The sequence below is a fragment of the Heloderma suspectum genome, chromosome 5 (assembly GCF_057233095.1).
Source record: "Heloderma suspectum isolate Gila_16-S chromosome 5, 16-S_ref, whole genome shotgun sequence".
NCBI lineage: Eukaryota > Metazoa > Chordata > Lepidosauria > Squamata > Helodermatidae > Heloderma > Heloderma suspectum.
This window is the reverse complement of record NC_139462.1, coordinates 68202068-68220468: the sequence shown is the minus strand read 5'-3', so window position 1 is coordinate 68220468 and position 18401 is coordinate 68202068. Positions and strand designations below refer to the sequence as shown.

Here is an 18401-nt window from a genome sequence, read left to right as displayed (position 1 = left end):
TTTATGCACTGGACAGTTTTAAATGGGAAAGCAAATCTGCATGAAACCCAAAACAAGCACCATCTACACATGGCATCAACAGATGGCTGAGGCACGTGCATTAATTTAGAGAAAGTGCCAGTATTAAAGCATACATTTCACAAAATTTGAAGGCTAAAAAGGAGGGAGGAGGAAATCAAGACTCATTTATTTGAACACTCTTGTATCTGAAGCTCAAATAGTAACTAAAAAATCCATGTTTCTTGAAAAAAGGCTTCTTTGGTAGCTTGGACTAAATTCTCCTCTCTCAAGTTTTAACATAAATTCAATCATCATGTCTTTCCCCAACAAAATAAACCACTGACCACACCTTGTAATCCTTGTCTGTATTCTATGATTGCACAATTCCATTTAAATTACAGATACAATTCAGCCTATTTTCCCATCTCTAACAGAATCCTTTGCAGTATGCTGCCTGTTTCCTGCTAGAAAAATCATCTATTTATAATGTAACCTCAAAACCAAACACCTCTCTGGTTACACACACATTGCATATCCCCTGAGGTTTGTGTGTAAAGATCATATTGCATAATAGAAAATTATGTTCAAAGCTGTAATCAGAATACAGAACTCTGGAGAAGTTCTGGGGGAATCCCATATACTTAACTGAGACACAGTCCAATATGAATTATTTGGGGTTTTTTTTGTAATATAGAAGATGGGCAAGTATTGTTTTTGGCTTAGGATCCAGGGATGTAAAGCTGTGTTGTTTTGAAAATATATGTAAGCGTGTGTGTGTGCGCATGCACACACACACACACGTACACACACACACACACACACACATTTGCAAAAAGAGAGCCCAACGTTTTTGCTGTACCTGGTTCCTAAGGTGCATAACTCCCACCAAACCTAGTACAGTGGATAGTACTCAGAGCCAGATTGGTTTCAATAAGGCTTAAGTGTGGGTAACTGTGTGCCAGAAGGCAAGCACAGGGATTGCAAGATTAGCTCAGCACACCAATAGTGCTCTCCTGACCTTTATTAGTGTCCACTTGGTGATTCATGTTCACATGCTATCTGGGCTGAAAATAAAACTCCACAAGCATAATTGTTTCTGCCGGGGCAGTTGTCTTCTTTATAGAAGCCTACAGCCAAAGAATTTGGTGGATAGTTCAGATCAATATGTAAAAATTAGCTCTTTTTGGCCCTTATTGCCACCTTAAAGTTGCCATGTCCAAATACTGCTGAAGAAATACTAACTGGCTGAATTCTTCTGTCAGAGACAGAGTGTAGACTAGGGGTGGACAACTTGTGGCCTTCCAGATGTTTTGGCCTACTACAACTTCCACTGTCCCTCACCATTGGCTATGCTGGCTAGGGCTGATGACAGTTGTAGGCCAACAATATTTGGAAGGCCACAAGTTGCCCACCCTTGCTCTAGACCTAGGAACAATTTCCTGTAGCCACTCTGCCTCTTGACCAGTCCTTCCAGCACTTCTCTTTCTCCCTCACCTTTCAAAGCAGGCAGCTGACCTTAAGTGCTCTGACTTCCTGACCATAAGTTTCTTCCATCTCATTAGCCCCTTGCCTCAATTCTGTCTCTCCTGCCCTTTTCTCAAGCCACCTATTGTTCCTATACATTGCTCTTTTTCAATCCATTCCTTACTCTGCACCTTTCCTTCATCCTCCTGGCCTCTGGGCTCTCTATCCCTTAGCTTCCCTTCATCTCAGGACCTCTTCCCAGTTCTCAGCCTGAACCTGTGTGAGGTTTTAATGCTAGCCAAACCAACATTCCCTTCCCTCATAGAATCTGTACTGCACAAACTGTTTAGTTCTCTGAGCATCTGAACACTCCATGGCACCACACCAACTCAGCCAGTGTCAGAGGCTTTACCAATAATTATACCTCACTTTTCCTGTGAGGCTAATAGCAGCTTTGGGGGAGGGGTGACTTAGATTAGGAAAATGCAGAGCAGGGTTAAAACCCACTACTCCAGTACTGCTACTCTAATCAAATTAGTACCCACCCCCCCCGGCTACTTCGAAATACATTTTTAAAATGCAGGCAATTCAGTCACATATCTCCTTCATCACATCTAGTTTGGCCCTAATTCTGCACTGAAAAGCAGCAAGGAACATGGAACATGGCCCACAACAGGTGAATTAAATCAGTGTGAAAGAACATATAATATTTTTACTAAACAACCAAAAATAAGGAACATGTCTACTAACTAGTATTGAAAACATCAGTAATTAGGTGTTTTTGAAATAACTTGTTAACCTTGATGGGCTCTCCATGCGGAGACATCACTTCATTGGACAGCTCCATCATCTTCAATGCCATCAATGCAATCTGAATAGCATGGGTCTCACTTTCTTTGTGTAAGCCTCCAGCTACACAGTATGCATCCCCAATGGTTTCTACCTAAAAATTAAAATGCATATCTTACACTACAAGCAAAATAACATGAAGAAAACATAAGGCACAGTTTAAAGTGCTTTCACTAACTCTGTTCCATTCAAAACCCACCCACCCAGACCATTCCTATACTTGAGTAAACGTGAACTGGAGTTCTGCCATGCTAGTTATGTAATGTAACTTGCCAACTGCTGAAGGAGATTATTTTGAATTGCAAAATCTGGTTTACAATGTTTGTTCATTATGACAAAAGTGCTGTTATGTCAAAATGTTTATCCTTCATTCACAATCTGTGTGGTTCTAGCAGCAATTCACAAGGCACCTACTCATAAATAGTGCCACTGAAGTCAACAGACCTACTCTGTACTAAATGTGTTGAAGACTGCAGTCCTAGGTATATAATTTGCTAAATTACTTATTCTAGAGTTACACCATCATCTTCTAAATTACATTATGTCTCCTGCATGGCTGCACATGCAGCTCACTTGGCAGAAAATATAGGTTTCATTCTCTGATTCATCATATTCTCATCCTTTTATAGTTTAAGGTCTGTGTCAAAATAGTTTTTCAGATCCCATCCATTTCTTTACAGACTTGCTTTCCCAGTCTAGAAGACCCAATTGATGCAATAAATTCTCTACCTTGTAGACATCCAACTCTCCACACTGGTAATCAAAGCGAGTGTAGAGCTCATTAAGCATGGTGATAACCTGCATAGGTGAACACTGGGAACATATTGCAGTGAATCCTACAATGTCAGAAAAAAGCATTGTGACATTGTTAAATTTCTTGGCCTGTACAACTTGTCCCTGCCAAAGCTGCTGTGCGACCTCCCCAGGAAAAATAGAGCACAAAAGATCTACTGTTTTCTTTTTCTCCTCTTCAAGGGCTTGATGTGCTTGCTCAAGAGTAGCTTTAAGCTTCCCTAGCCTTTTCTTCAGGCCATCTTGAGCTCTGGCTTGTTCTCCTATTAAAACAACATCCCTAAGTGCATTATGAATTGGAATATCTGAAAGATACAAGCCACGTCCTGTAAAGTCTTCTAGTCTATCCACACAGGGAGATCCCAAAAACAAAATGGCACTAGATTCAAAAATGTAGATCATCTGTCCTTTAAGGTCCATAACCTGAAACAATGAGAGAAGGAGGAGGTGATTTGAGAATTCTGGAGCTATGGAAGGCAGTGATAGTTGACTTTATTTAGCCCATTATGCCCATTTTCTCCCAAAAGATGCTTAGGGATTGGAGCCCCAGTCATTATATTATCCGCACCACTCTCTCCACCCTAAACAGCTTAAGGGCACAATCCTATGCATGTTAAGACAGAAAAAAAAACCCTACAACTCCCAGCATTCCCCAGCTGACCATGATGGTTGGGGATTGCGGGGAATTGTAGGACTTTTTCCTGTCTAAACACGCATAGGATTGCACCCCAAGTCAAGGAGAGGCTGGCCAAATAGTCTGAAGAACTTAATAACTGCCCCTTCCATTGGGACATCACGTTATGCTTGAAAGGGTACTTGCATGTGGGAAGTTTACAAACTTCAGACCCACATACAGTTTGTGATTCACCCCCACCAGTTCCTAATTGGATATAAATATGGAAGCCCCAAAATGGAAGAAATGAGTCAGTCATACATTTCCACTTATTGGCTATCATAATAACATCCAAAGTTGTTGTTAAAGTCAATTAGAGATTGATGGGATGCAATGAAAAAAGTAAGAAAGAAAATAAATAATGGCAATAATTCAGTTCTTACCCCTGTTGATTTTTTAAGAGTGTTGTCCCCTCGTCTCACCCTTATAGTAAACTGCATATTCAGCATTGTCATGATCCCACTAAATGTGCAATTTATTTTAGGGGCCAGGATTTCAAACCACTCATCAAAGTTTGGCTTTGCTTGAAATTCTCTCCTGTTTAACAGTCTCCTTATACCGTTGCCGACTTGTAGAATAACCATATCCTTGTCAAACATGCAATGAAATGGAAATGTCTTGCAGAACATAGAAGCAGGAATCACAAGAGAAGACTGAGGTTTACATGGCGATAAGGATGGTTTCGCACTTTTCACTCGTACAGAGTACAACAAATACGGCTGGTTAATAAACTCAGTGCTGTCCTTGCAGAAGCAGGGGGGCATTACCATCACTTCCACCTCTGTTTCATACAAAATGTGAGCCGCTGCCTTTATAATGCCAGGCAGGATGAGGCTAGTTGTTTTCTTGGGAACAAAATAGTACACATTTAAGTAGCCTGGGTCTTTCTCCAAGCAGAGTATGGAGACCTCTTCAAGTCTACCCCTCTTTTCCGCTTCGTGGCAGTGGGCACTCTGCTTCAGAAGAGTACTGAAACTATTCAAAAAGTCTTTGAGGGTCCCCCCAACAACTCCTAGGATGTGTTCATCTTCTTCGTAACATATCTTGAAAAGCTCTTCACCAAGTGATTCCTTTATAATGTTTACTGGAACTCCTGCAAACATAAAACATTTCAGCCACAGGTATTCCTCTAAGTACTTGGGGTTCTTTTTCTTTCAAACAACATGCCTTTGATTTTCAGTGTTTTATTTTCTTCAGTGTTTCATTTCTGTTCACCCAACTCTGTTTTCCACTACTCAACATCTTCACAGCCATTTCAGATCAGGCTCTGAAGGCATCTATGCTCATTCTCCTGAGACCTTGTATGGCAGGGGGAGTACTGGCTTAACTTTGCGCAGCTATTGATATTGATCAAAAATCTGGTGAGCGTTTGTTATAGATGACACTGATCAAAACAAAATGGTTTTGCTGTACTAAAAGTGAAGAGCCAAGCCCAGTGTTTGGCAGCAAACACAAGTCTTAGAACCTGGTGTATGTAGTGTATGTGCAAGTGGCAGAATAGAAATAGCAAGCACGGGGTGCTCAACCATTCCCTCATCTATTGCTTCTCCCTTACAAACTCCTCCCACAGAAACTTTTCTCCACATGTCATATGGGAACAAAGCAGCTAGGGCAGAGGGAAGATCACAGGGGAAAGCTGTGGCTGAGAGAAATATTACGTACTCCCGCCCGCTGCTGCTTCTCAGCCAATCACCCCAGCTGCTTTGTAGCAAAGCAGTGCCTGCATGGATTCCCAGATCCATCTTGGCAGCCTAATGTTTAATTTGGTCCACATATACAGCTAGCTTTGTTGCTGGGGGACTCACCATGCTGCAGAGAACTGACATCAGGGGAGATGCGCATTCCAATGCAAGATATGGGGAATGTGCAGCTCCCAAAGATTTTGTGATAAAAAGGACAACAGAAAAAGAAGAAAATAGCAAAAATGTTCACCACATGGCACAACACTGTGGGGGAATGGGAAAGAGTTCCTTATATTTGTCACTTTAAATATTAGGGGACTGCTTGAGTGGCTCTCATTTAAGCAGTACAGCAAAGAATACTAAGCCACTAAAGAATGTAATAAATAAATACATCCCAGATGAAACTTTAAAAAAGAATAGACGTTTAAACTTTAAAATAATGTATTATCTCTATTGTTGTACATCATCCTGGAATCTGATGAAGGCAATATAGAAATGTTTTAATTAAATAAACAGGCAGGAGCTAGGTACAGTGCAGTGTCCATGCAACACTCACTATCGCAACAGACAGGCTTGTTTGTAACAGAGACAAGCCAGTTGCTATCACAAGAGAGCAGAAAGGATCACATTTTCTCAGTGACCAAACATTGTGATATGAGCGCTGGAAAAATGCAATTTCTTTGCACCACAAGTATTTCCTTAAACTAAACAACAACTTCACTAGAAAATATCTGCTCATATTGTCCCGCACATATGTAGACAAAAACAAGTTTGAATTAACACATCCATTATGTGAAGACTGCAGGGTTAGCGCTGAAGACAATCTCCTACTGTGTTCTCAAAATATAAACTACATAAACATGACCATTCACTATTGTTGGTCAGTTGCCTATTCAGCTGCATCCTTTCCTTTGCACTGTAACCTTTGGGAAGAGACCATGTCACTTTAGTGGTCTGTAAAGAACCTAATCCACCTGGATTCATAAGCATTAACTAGTTGCAGTAGTAGCAGTAGAAGGAGCTATTCATAGATATCTTTTTACCTGCCGTGTTTGCATGATCAGTGATTAACTTTTCAAAGTCTTCTTTTTCCCCAGAATTCCTACAAATGATGCAAAACAGATTTTTAAAAATTACTAAATCCATAGTAAAAACTAATTAAACTATACCTGAATAAAAATAATTACTAATAAGCCAACAAATAAACTATCCAACTGTAAGGTTGTTATTTTGAGAGAGAGCAATTTACTTGGAAATTATGCTCCTCAACTTTATCAGTTTGCTAAGCAATTTTGCACAAACACACTTCAGCAAGGCTATGCTTTTACATGTGTCTTTCCCACACAATCAGTCTACCCCAGACATCCCTGCTCCTGTGTAACCACTAGCAAAAGGACGAATATTTTTCTAGATATCTTACCTGCATGCAGTTGGAAGCAAATCCTAAACTAATAAGTCAACAGGATTTACAGCCAATGAAATTAGTTTAATGTTGTGGTGCATAATGTTTAAGATTGACACTTACTGATACATGATCATAACATAATTATTTTAAGTTCCAAGAGCGGAAGACTCAAAGAATTGTCCACACTGCGCATCCTTCTAATCTCATGCCTGACTCCTGAGGGAAAGCTAAATATATAATGGAAATGAATGAAAAGGCCAGATACTTTTAAGCTGTCATTTCTCATGCCTCAGGACAACCCTGCTGCTCCCACTTGAAAGACAGGCAAATAGCACAAGCTACCTTCACAACACTGAAAGCAAATCCATAGTACTCTAAAGGGATATTGCTCAGGATTAAGCCTTGGTACAATGACACAGTCTCCTGATTTCAATCTCTCGATGTTAAATTATAGTCCAAAGTCATCATTACTTTAGTGCGTGAAGCTGTGTTTGGCATTGTACTCAAATTCAACAACACAGAGGGCTGTTAACAGCAGGCGTGGACAGACTTCAGGCTTGCAGGATTCGCTTTGTTTTTTTATGAGAACCCAAGGTCCACCAACTGAAGCCTGGTGCAAAAGACATACGCTTAGAAAGAATTAAAGAATTCTGAGCCCAGGTCAGCAGTACCAGAACTGAATGGAGCTTACAGTCCTTCTACACAACAATCCATTCCTGATTACCCCAAGTGTTCTTCATTTTACCAGCATAACTTAGGATGGGGTGCTGGTGTATTTTGTTGGCGTTACTGTTGGACAAGTGGGAGTCAGAAGTCTTTGCCATTCTACTGCAGATCACTCAGAGATCTTTCAGTAGATCCCAATCTACCTTCTGCCCAGCCCTGTGTTACAGAATCTGTGCAGTCATGATAGTACATTACATTTCATTTGTTTAAGTTCACAATTTAACCATCTCAGTCTACAAGTTGCTCCAGCATCAAGTGCAACGTAAGCCAAAAATCACAGTCCACGCATATTGACAGAAGAATTTGTCCCATAATGTTACTCTCCAAGAAGATAGTTTTGTAAATATTGTTCAGTTTAAACTAAGAGATGAAATGACATTATATGGGGGAGCTTTAGAATTTCAAGTGTCCTACTTCCTAGTTGCCAGCTAAATATGTTTTGCTTTTGCATTTATTAAATGTTACAACCATAGATAACTTACCTGATTTCTTTTATTTTATTATTTGCTAGTGTTCTTTGAAATGCAAGATATAACCTTTCAAACTGGAATGAGAAAAAGTTGTATTAATTCAAAGGATGTTTAAAAAATTAATAGTCAAATCAGCATTAAAAAATACCTAATCAGATCTTTTAAACAATGAAAGCGAAGGATCCCAAGGATCCCAAGGATGGAAAGGATCCCAATGTCATTTAACTAAGGCCTCTGTCTCCATGAGTTAAACCAACTCTACACCACATATTAAGTAGAAAGAGATATTTAAATAGGCCCTTCCCGCTGCCAATCCAAAGATCTACTTGTGCGCCAGAAGGCTGCATGCCTTGTGCTACATGTTGTCAGCCACATGTTGGATCAAATTGCAGTTTTTGAAGCTGTACTCAAAGACAGCCTTACACAAAATGCATTACAGTAACGTATACTAACCTGGAAGTGACTCATGCATGAATGACCCAGGTCAAGCCTGGCTTCGTCAAGAAGGGGCAATTCTAGTAATCCCAACCACCTGGCCATCCAGGAATAGAACTGAATCCAGAAGCTTCCCCAAGTTGCGAAGGTGATGTTTAAGGTGGAGTGCAATCCCATCCAAACTAGAAGCACTCCTATTTCTAGATCACCAGAATTCCCAGCTAATAATTCCCAATGCCAGCTCTCTTGATGGCAGTGTGATTTCACTGGACTCCTGTACTGTAGAGCCCTGAGCTGCTTTTACATGCTCAGTGCTCTACATCACAGTGATAGCATCTGCATTTGGATCAGGAAGATCACATGGTGAGTTCCCACACCAACACAATATGCAATTTGGGCCACCAACAGTGTTAGGGAAATTTAGTACATGATCCACTCAACTAATGTAGTATTCACATGTCACTGTGGGTAAAAGAAGATGCAGTTCACTTATATCCATTAGATATACTCCATTACCACAAAACTATCCCAACTTAGTGAGTTACATTGGCTCTAAAAGAGCTCTCATAAACACAAATAGTTTCTCAGGCAGCTGTACATGCTTGCCCATTCATTTCAATGAAGGAAGGTTATTTTTTGTGTACCTTTGGCTGTCCATTGAAATAAAAGGTAGATTCCACACATGAAACAATAGAGCACCTGGAAACTTTAAGAGTGAAAGTATTTGCACAGAAGGAGAATGCGGTGATAGCCATATTTAAGTCCCTTTATGTAATCACTATACAGCCTGGGCATCGTTATCCAAGCTGAAAATCTGCCATTTTAAGGACGTCTTTTTGTGCCTTCTGTGTTCTCACAAGTTGGTTACACACAGGAGGTCACAGAAAGAGAGAAGTTTGATCAATTCATTCTCAGGATATATGTATCAAAATTCCAGAATAGTAGGGCAGTATCCAACCGTGTCATTCTGTTAGCACAAATGACATGGTGCTAGATTCTGAACTATGCGCAAGAGAAGAATCCAACTAAAGTTACATTTGTGCGAGTGCAACTGCGCAAGCAGTTGTGCATTATGCTTCTGCATCTCATTGTGCAACCAGCTGCACATAAATCTTGTGCAACTCCTTGTACAAGCCCCTTGCACAACCATAATGGGCAACCACTTGTTCAACAGAAAGATCCAGTGGATCTCTGCTAGCACTATTTGAGTTTGCAGAATGACACCATTGGATACTGCCCATATGATCACAGAGTAGGAGGGTTCTTGTAGGCCATTAAATCCAACCTCTTGCTTGAAGCGGGAAATCCAGAGCTCAGCTAAGACATCGCCAACCTGTCCAGACTCCTAATATCAAAGTCAATGTTTCAACAGAATGTATAACATGGAAACTATAAACTCTCTGATTTTGTTAAAATCCCAAGCTTGGACACTTATATAGTGTTTATGTCTTTGGACAATTTTATTGTATGACACACAGAAATTTTAGACGGCTGTTTTTATAATGGGAAGAAAGGGATGAAGAAAAGTTATACTGCCTCAAGAAACATTGTATTCTTAATGTATGATGTGTTTTACATTTGAAATAAAAAGAACTGAGCTAATGTTCTTCCTTATTAAAACAAGATGTAATTAATATTTATATCTAAACAGAAACAATATGTGAAGGACTTTCCAGCTCCTTACTTGACTCTGCAATGTCTTTTTTAAAAACCCAAATGAATTAATGAGCAAACAAAAGCCCAAATGCATTCACTGGTATCTTGAATTTCATCGAATGCTATTTTGGGCCACACTGTACCCTCCCCATGATCCTAACACATGGCCTCTAACTGACGTCAATGGCAGCAACATGCACTGATCCGGGGCACGATAGTGGCCTTTTCTGTTATGGAGTTTTCCATGTAGAAAATGGGTAGCATAAGCTGATCCTGACAACCAGCCAGTGAAAAGAAATAACTTTCTGGAGAAATTTAAGCCCATCTAAGGACATGGGTGCAATTAAGTTCCTATTTCCCCCCACATATAGTGTAATCAGTGCCAATGCAAGAATCTGCACATTTGTTAGTAATGCTGGGACACTTTCTCAGCCAGTGTAACTTGTACACCATGGAAGATTCCACAGGCATTTCAGTATGCCTTTATAAAAGTCTTAATATACTTTACAGCTGAGATAAGCAACCTGGTGCCCTCCAGATGTCTTGGACCACAACTCCTATAAGTCCCAGCCAACATGGCCAATGGTCAAAGATGATGGGAATTGCAGTCTAAAACATATGGAGGCTGGAGGGCACCAGGTTCCTACTTCTGCTTTACAGCACTGTATAGAATTCTCTCTCTCTCTCTCTCTCTCTCTCTCTCTCTACACACACACACACACACACACACACACAGGAGACCTGTTCTATATTTAAATTAAAAGAGTGCAGTGTGAATACATTGTGAGGAACCTTAGTTTGGGTAGATACACTTTGCATGTGGAAGACCACATGTCCAATCTCCAGTTAAAGGACCCCAGACACTGTGGCACTGGGAAAGATCTCTGCTTGAGAGCGCCTGAAGAACTGCTGACATTTGGGACAGACTGTACTAAGACAGATGAATCATTAGTCTCATTCAATATTAGGAAGCTGCTTGTCTCACTAAAGCATGCTCTTAGACATTACCATATTGCCTACCGAATTTGTTTCTTGTCCCACTCTCCCATGGATTTATAAAGCTGTAGGAAGGATGTGCCCTTTCTACAGCTTTATAAAGTTAAAAAAGGGAGAAAGTTAAAAAAGACATTAAATCAAAAATAGGGGGATCACAACTATAAGTAAAAACCTATATGTAAAGAATTGGCATATAGTTAGCAAAACCCCTTGCCCTAAACAGTGTACAGGATTTCTATACTGAAAGCTGATGGTTATCATCCATGACTTTGCAGTTATTTTTTACCTCCCAGTTTCCACAAGCTGCTTTTATTACTGACCAATAACTTCTTGTCTGCAATACAGCTTTAGCAAGCACTATATAGTTGTCATCTCACCTACTGTGCTCATCACAAGTCATACTCCTCTGCACAACTGTACCAGTTTACTAGAAGTAACTCAAATTTATTTCAGTGGGACTTAATTAAAATGGGTTATATGCAAAGGTTCTGTTCCACTCATGGGATGAGCTTTGGCACAGAGAAGGAGAGTTCTGCTCACGGAAGGATTCCTTCCTCTCACAAAAGACTTCTTCTGTGAATGGAAGCTCCTTCTGGGAGCGGAGCCCAACCACTGGATGCAACCCAGCTGATAAGACTGATCTTAAGAACTGGTGTCTACCATGTTGACTGGCAGCAGACTATAACTTGGGCAGCCATAGTGTTGCATAAGCTGAACCAGTGCTATTAAACCAGAAACAGCTCCAGTCATCAGAATAGTGCCAACATAGCATTGGAGAGAGGCCAGCAGAAGCACAGGCAGGATGAGGATGCTTCTAGAGACCACCCAACTACCCTAAGCATACTGTTGCTATCACAAAGAAAACTCTGTTGGCACAAAGCAACATGTCTAAAAATAAGCTTGGTGGTTAACTGTGATAATAGGATCGCAACCGAGAGTCTTTCATATTTTACTGCAGCTGGTTCCCATGGATTCTTCTTTTTGCCTTCCTAACATTCAGAAGTCCAAAACCAAATGCCCTGGGCCAGTTGTACAGATCCTTCCTCTTCTCTCTTCCAGCCAGGCTTGATTAGGCGAGAAGAACCCATACGATTGGACCCACCCACATGGCTCTGAGATTCCAAATGTTACTGTGGAGGCATGGGCAGAGGTTCCAGGAAGCATCTCCTACGCTACTGCTGTAACAAATGAAGGAGCTCTGACACACAACAAAACTGGCTGTACTTGTCCACTTAGATGTTGCTGTGATTCCACTGGCACAAAGTATTCTCTACTCTCTATGGGTGGGTTGCTATCTTTTGTAAATCTTGTTAGGAAGATGCTAAATCAATATGTGAGTAAACTTTTAATATTTGGAGTAATTTTATCACCCTGTTCCTTTCCCTGAACATAGAAAAAGCTGCGAAATAAGATTAAATAAATGCAGAAGGTTTCAAGCAACAGAATTAGGCATAAATGGAAATGAAAACAGTCAACAGCGTAAGAACAGAGACTGGGAAAGACTACAGGGAGCATCCATCAAGTGCATATTGTCTTGCTTTTTAAATTATTCCTTAAATGCCATTCTTTTAAAAGATTCTTCCTAACAATCTTTTGAACTACTTTCATCAAAATATAAAAATGTACCTCTGGAGAGATGAGTTTGCAGATGCTCTCAGCTAAAGTGTGCAGATACACCCTGCTCCGGCTGGTTTTCCTTTGTGGAAGGTTGCCATGCGTTTCTTTCTCTCTGCATATTGGCAAAGGAGCCTTAGAACTATTTGGTACTTCAGCACATTCCTCCTCATTTTCATCTGAAATGCCACTTTGGCTCAATAAGGAGAAAGGGCACTCGCCGGTGATCTTCAGGTCTTTCAGTTTAGTACAGAACATATTGCACAAGTCTCTGTTCACCAAAGTTGTGAGGATCTCTACTTTGTCGTTATCATGTCTGTTCTGTTAACAAACAGCAGAAGAAAGCAGCTAACAGCAGTCTTTTTTGTAGAAGATTATTGGCAACTACAAAATGGAAGGCAGGAACAACTGTAGCTTTATTTCCCTACAACAGAACAAAAAAGAAAAAAAGTGAAGGGAAACAGAAAGGACTGCATTGTACACTTGTTTCATTTGGTTTAATTTAATAAAAATGAGCTTCACTGATTCAGTAGGCTCTGGTTAGTTAGTTACTTATTATATTTTTAATCCACCCAATAGCCAATGTTTTCTGGGCAGATAACTTCACAGCTGACCTGGTATTCAATGACCTCATTCAGATGTCATGCTAAACCATGGTTTAGCATTATGGTTTAGCATGATGAGAACGACCCACACAGAGCTTCAGGCTGATACCACCTCCCTCTATCTTCTTCTCATCTAGTGCCACCATGAGGAGACTGGAAACTTTAGCTTTAACCACAGTTTAGCATTGTATCCGAAATCTAAACTTTAAACAAGGCAGCTTCATAAAGCCCTGTCTTGTTTACAACAAACCATAGTTGAGATTAACCTAGGGATGGGGGAGAATTTCTCCCCGAAACTTCGGGGGGCCGAGTGCCAACGTGTTCGGCCCCCCAAAGTAGTTTCGGGGAGAAATTCTCTGCCCCCCCCCGCCCCCCGCACCCCCCCCCCGGGGCGGGACTTACCTTTCCCGAATGTCCCTCCCGGCGGCGGGTCCCGGTGGCGGTTCATCAGGTCTTCGACAGGGGCAGAGGTGGCAGCCGGTCTTTCGACCGGCTGCCGCCGCCGCCATTCCAATAAAAGTAAAAAAAAAAAAAAACACCCCCGTGATAGGCTATGTGACAATTAACGTAGCCTATCACGGCTAGATTTGCAAAGTCAGCCGTGATAGGCTACGTAAATCGTCACATAGCCTATCACGGGTGACTTAAAAAAAAAAAAAAGCGTGTACGGCTAATGGCGGCCCCCATAGGGAGCCGCCATAAGCGTTCCTTATTTGGTCGCTTTGCGTTGCCCTTATTTTCGCTGTAGTCTACGTAAAGATTTACGTAGACTACAGCGACCAAATAAGGAACGTGAATGGCGGCTCCCTATGGGGGCCGCCATTTGCGTACGCGCTTTTTTTTTTTTTTAAAGTCACCCGTGATAGGCTACATGACGATTAACGTAGCCTATCACGGCTTACTTTGCAGATCTAGCCGTGATAGGCTACATTAATCGTCACGTAGCCTATCACGGGGGCGTTTTGTTTTTTTTTTACTTTTTATTTCGCGGCCGGGCGAGGCGAGGCGCCTCCTCCCCGGCCTGAATTTCGGCCGGGCGAGGCGGGAAGCCTCCCCCCCGGCCTGAATTTCGGCCGGGCGAGGCGGGAAGCCTCCCCCCCCGGCCTGAACTTCGGGGGGAGCAGCGAAGCGCCTCCCCCCCACCGCGAAGCAAGCTGCGAGACCAGGTAAGTGGCTTTCGTGCACTCCTAGATTAACCACAGTTTATCAAGTTCAGACAACCAACACACTGCAGTTAATCTAAACCAGATGGTTCTGAACTCCTCCTTTTGGCCACACGGGAAGAAAAAGGAGGAAAGGACCCCAAGGCTTGCTGTGGCTTATTTTCACTATAAAGGTAAAGGTGTCCCCAACCAGTCGTGTCCGACTCTAGGGTGCGGTGCTCATCCCCGTTTCTAAGCCGAAGAGCCAGTGCTGTCCGAAGACGCTTCTGTGGTCATGTGGCCGGCATGACTGAACACCCAGGTGCACGGAACGCTGTTACCTTTCCCGCCAAGGCGGTACCTATTTATCTACTTGCAGTTTCTTGCTTTCGAACTGCTAGGTTGGCAGGAGCTGGGACCGAAGATGGGAGCTCACTCCATCACGCAGCACTCGGGTCTCAAACTGCTGACCTGCCGACCTTCCAGTCTGCAGTTCAGCATCTTAACCGCTAAGCCACCGCAGCCCCTTTTATTTTCACTATACTAAACTATTATTTAGCACAATGTCTGTACTCTCCCAATGTCTTTGAAGGCCATCATACCTTACATTTTCTTGACCAAGTGTGGAGCTGTAGATGTAATGTGTGAACAAGTCCAAAGAATATATACTTTAAAATTACACACAGTTCAGCACGTTGACTGGTTAGGGCTACTGCACAAATAATTAAAAACCTACTTCAGAATGATGCTTTAAGACAAAAGGAGTATCATAAAGAAAACATAAAGACATAAAGAAAACGATCCTCGTCTCTTCAGGGTTCAGCTTTGTATCATTTGTCTTTTCACTGATAAAGTGGGTTTTAAGAAGCCTGGGATACATCATCTGGGGCTGGGGTACATCATTGTGGATTAGATCACTGCTGTAATGCTAACTGACTTTCACTGACTATATTTGTGTTCCTCAGAGATGGCAGTGCTTTTTTGAGAGACAGTGTGCCTGGCATGTGCAATCCTCATGGGGCCATGTCAATCTCTATGCTGATCACTGCTAGAAAACAAATGGACTAGCAGAACCAGCACAGCTACCATAGCCAGCAGTAGTAGCATCAAATAGTTAAACTGCTCTGGCGTGGGCTGGTCCATGAAGTCACGAAAAGTCAGAAGCGACTGACCGAATAAACAACAAAACAACAAAGGTAGATATCTTTTTTATTAGCTGAAGAGCAATATTTGTCTTGTACTGTATATACGTACAAGCAGCTAGTGGCTTGGGTCCTCCACTGCAATCAACTGACTGCATCAAACCTTGGATGGAACATGGCCACATCTCTCATGATTTAAATGATAATGCAGTAATACTATTAAAACAGAACACATCAAGAACATTTTGCATTTAAACCATAATTGGCATACTCTTTGCTATATAGCCATCACCACATCATTTCAAGAGTTTTCCACTCAATTTTACCCATTTCCCAATCCAGGTAAGAGGTTTCAGATGTGCATAGATTTGTGTAAGACACAGCAAAAACACATAACGATTGATATATGTGGATTTGCCCTCAATTTTCTTTAAAGTGTAGTGTATTTTAGAGACAGATGTGCACTGTTGAGTCCTGAACAGTTTAGCTGTATTTCAAAAGAAGCCAGTGTGGTTATTCAATTACATCACCATGTTGTCTTCCAACTAATCTGGTTATAGGGTTAACAAAGCAAAAGCACAGCCAACCTGCTTGATGGAAGTTCTACTAGTAAAGAGGACCACACGAGATGCTTAACAATAAAAACTGACAAATACCGAGATTATATAAACAAGCTTGCCTAACTTTACATGGCAGCAGAGAATATGGCGTATGCAATTCCGTATGAGCTCATTATTATGTGCAAGATCAACTGGGTGGCTGGGGTGGAGAATAGGAAACTATTCATGAGATAATTCAAGATCAAAACTTAATAACTGAAAGCACAATGTATATATCCACTACACCTACATGTTATCAATTTATTCTTCACTGAACAGTCCCCCCACCCACACATATACTTGTACTTAACACTGAACATTATCTGCATGTATGTATGTTTAGAGAAATGAACAATAACTGACTCAGATATATATGTACTGCAGACAGTGACAGAATCACAGAGAAGTGTAGAAGTATTTTGGCCAATCCCCTCTACCAGAATAGGTGCCTCTGTACTCAGCACTCCAGAAAGATTAGCTCACCTTGTCCAGGCTTCAGCCTACCACAGAGGAAGAGCAAGAACAAGTAAAGTGCAAATGAAGCAACATTTGCCACAGAGATACTCCAGCCTTTGTTCCACCTAGCTCTGTCAAGTACCAAGCTACCTTGCTACTTAGAGGGAACAAGTTTCCTCCCACCAATCCCAAATTGCTTTGTTTATGCATCACAGAGACAAATCTACCCTTTGTCTGAAAAAAGGAGGTTATTGATACATTGTGACTATTACCTCAAAAGGGTTCTCAAAGGGTTACTTTTAGTTGCCAGGTAACTGGGAGATATTCCTGGAACAATGAGGCAGAATCAAACCAGTTAAATCTATCTGGGCAATAAGTATTACAAAAATAGTTCTGAGGCCAGTCAGCTTTATTATTAAGATGAGTACAAGAAAGGTTTCTCAAGCTTCATTTTTGCTACAGCCACATGCGGACTCTAGCTATTACAAACTATGGCGGATGATTTCAGTTGAATATGGATTGTACCCTAGGTAAAAGAGATTACAAGGGAAAACAGAGGATCTCTGTCTTGCTTGTAACTGTCTCTTCAAGAATTGCTGTGATATTTGTATCCTTTGCTATATTCTACATATTCTGCTTTCTATTTAGGTAATGAAACTAAACCTCTTGGAAGCTGATATCAACAACACCTGATCAAGTAAAGGAGCATATGGAAATGGCAGAAAAAGATGTTAGAGGACATGCAAAATTAATTGCCATTTTCCTGCATGTAAATATCTAAACAAATAGGCACTCTGCACAATGTCAGCGGTAGAAATATGGCCCTAATGAAAATGGACACACAAAATGTCTTCAAGACAAGACATCAGATCTTAAATGCTAAGGATATCGGGGGATCAAGCCTTCCTTACTCCTCAGTGGACAAAGCAGTTGCTAAAAAAAACCCCAAATAAACATGAACTTACGTCCCAGGGCTATTTGAATAGCTGTTCCATTATTAGCAAGGGATAGTGTTCTTTAAATTCCTTCAGCTACATTGGAATACGCCCAAAGAAAGAAAGAATTCATAGACACAATCTGACTTATTGTAACAAGGGAAACTAAAGTATTGACCTGTTGGGAGGAATGAAGCATGTAAATAGCTTAAAAAGAAACAACAAAGGGCTGCTTCTTAAGTTAACAATTTGCAAGCCTGAATCCATGAAAAGAAAAGTACTCTGTGATAGCAATATCAAAGCTTCTACTGCGTGCATGGTTACATTCTGATTCTGTGCACGCATATCACCTTTTCGTATTACTGACAGTGTTCGTAATTCACACTACTATGCTTATTCTCAATAAGTCACAAAGCACCTCAATATATAAGAAATGTTCTCATCTCTGACTCCTTTCATATATTACAGGAGTGGAGTGGTTGAGGCTCCCAATACATTCATGATTTCTCCCATTCTATTGTTACTAGGACATCATGGGATAGAGACTTTCTAAAGAAAAGACAAGATATTCCAATATAGGACAAGATGACAAGAAACTGAACTCTTTCTGACTCATTCTCATTCTGACCACTCAACTAACACAATAATCTTTGCACGGAAGAACATCTCAAAACTATTTTTGAAGGCTTATCAGATTGAGGCTATTCTGTACTACTACTAAAATTCAAACGCACAGCCTCCCCTATATTTCATTAATCTT

The 18401-nt window shown here is 41.1% G+C and overlaps 1 protein-coding gene across 7 annotated transcripts in view; it reads right to left on the bottom strand.

The window, feature by feature from the left end:
* The window catches only part of GUCY1A1 (guanylate cyclase 1 soluble subunit alpha 1), a 41248-nt gene that overhangs the window by 3484 nt on the left and 19363 nt on the right, over window positions 1-18401 (bottom strand). For 6 of the 7 annotated variants that reach the window (XM_084856340.1, XM_084856337.1, XM_084856342.1 and 3 more), the window contains 6 exons: window positions 12775-13186; window positions 8074-8135; window positions 6504-6562; window positions 4162-4871; window positions 3043-3528; window positions 2264-2407 (listed from right to left, as the gene is read on the bottom strand). In XM_084856340.1, the coding sequence (XP_084712466.1) occupies window positions 2264-2407; window positions 3043-3528; window positions 4162-4871; window positions 6504-6562; window positions 8074-8135; window positions 12775-13020 (1707 nt within the window). In that variant the 5' untranslated portion in view covers window positions 13021-13186. Of the gene's footprint in view, window positions 1-2263; window positions 2408-3042; window positions 3529-4161; window positions 4872-6503; window positions 6563-8073; window positions 8136-12774; window positions 13187-13769; window positions 13867-18401 lie in introns of those variants that run through there. The other variant, XM_084856341.1, reaches the window with a different exon arrangement.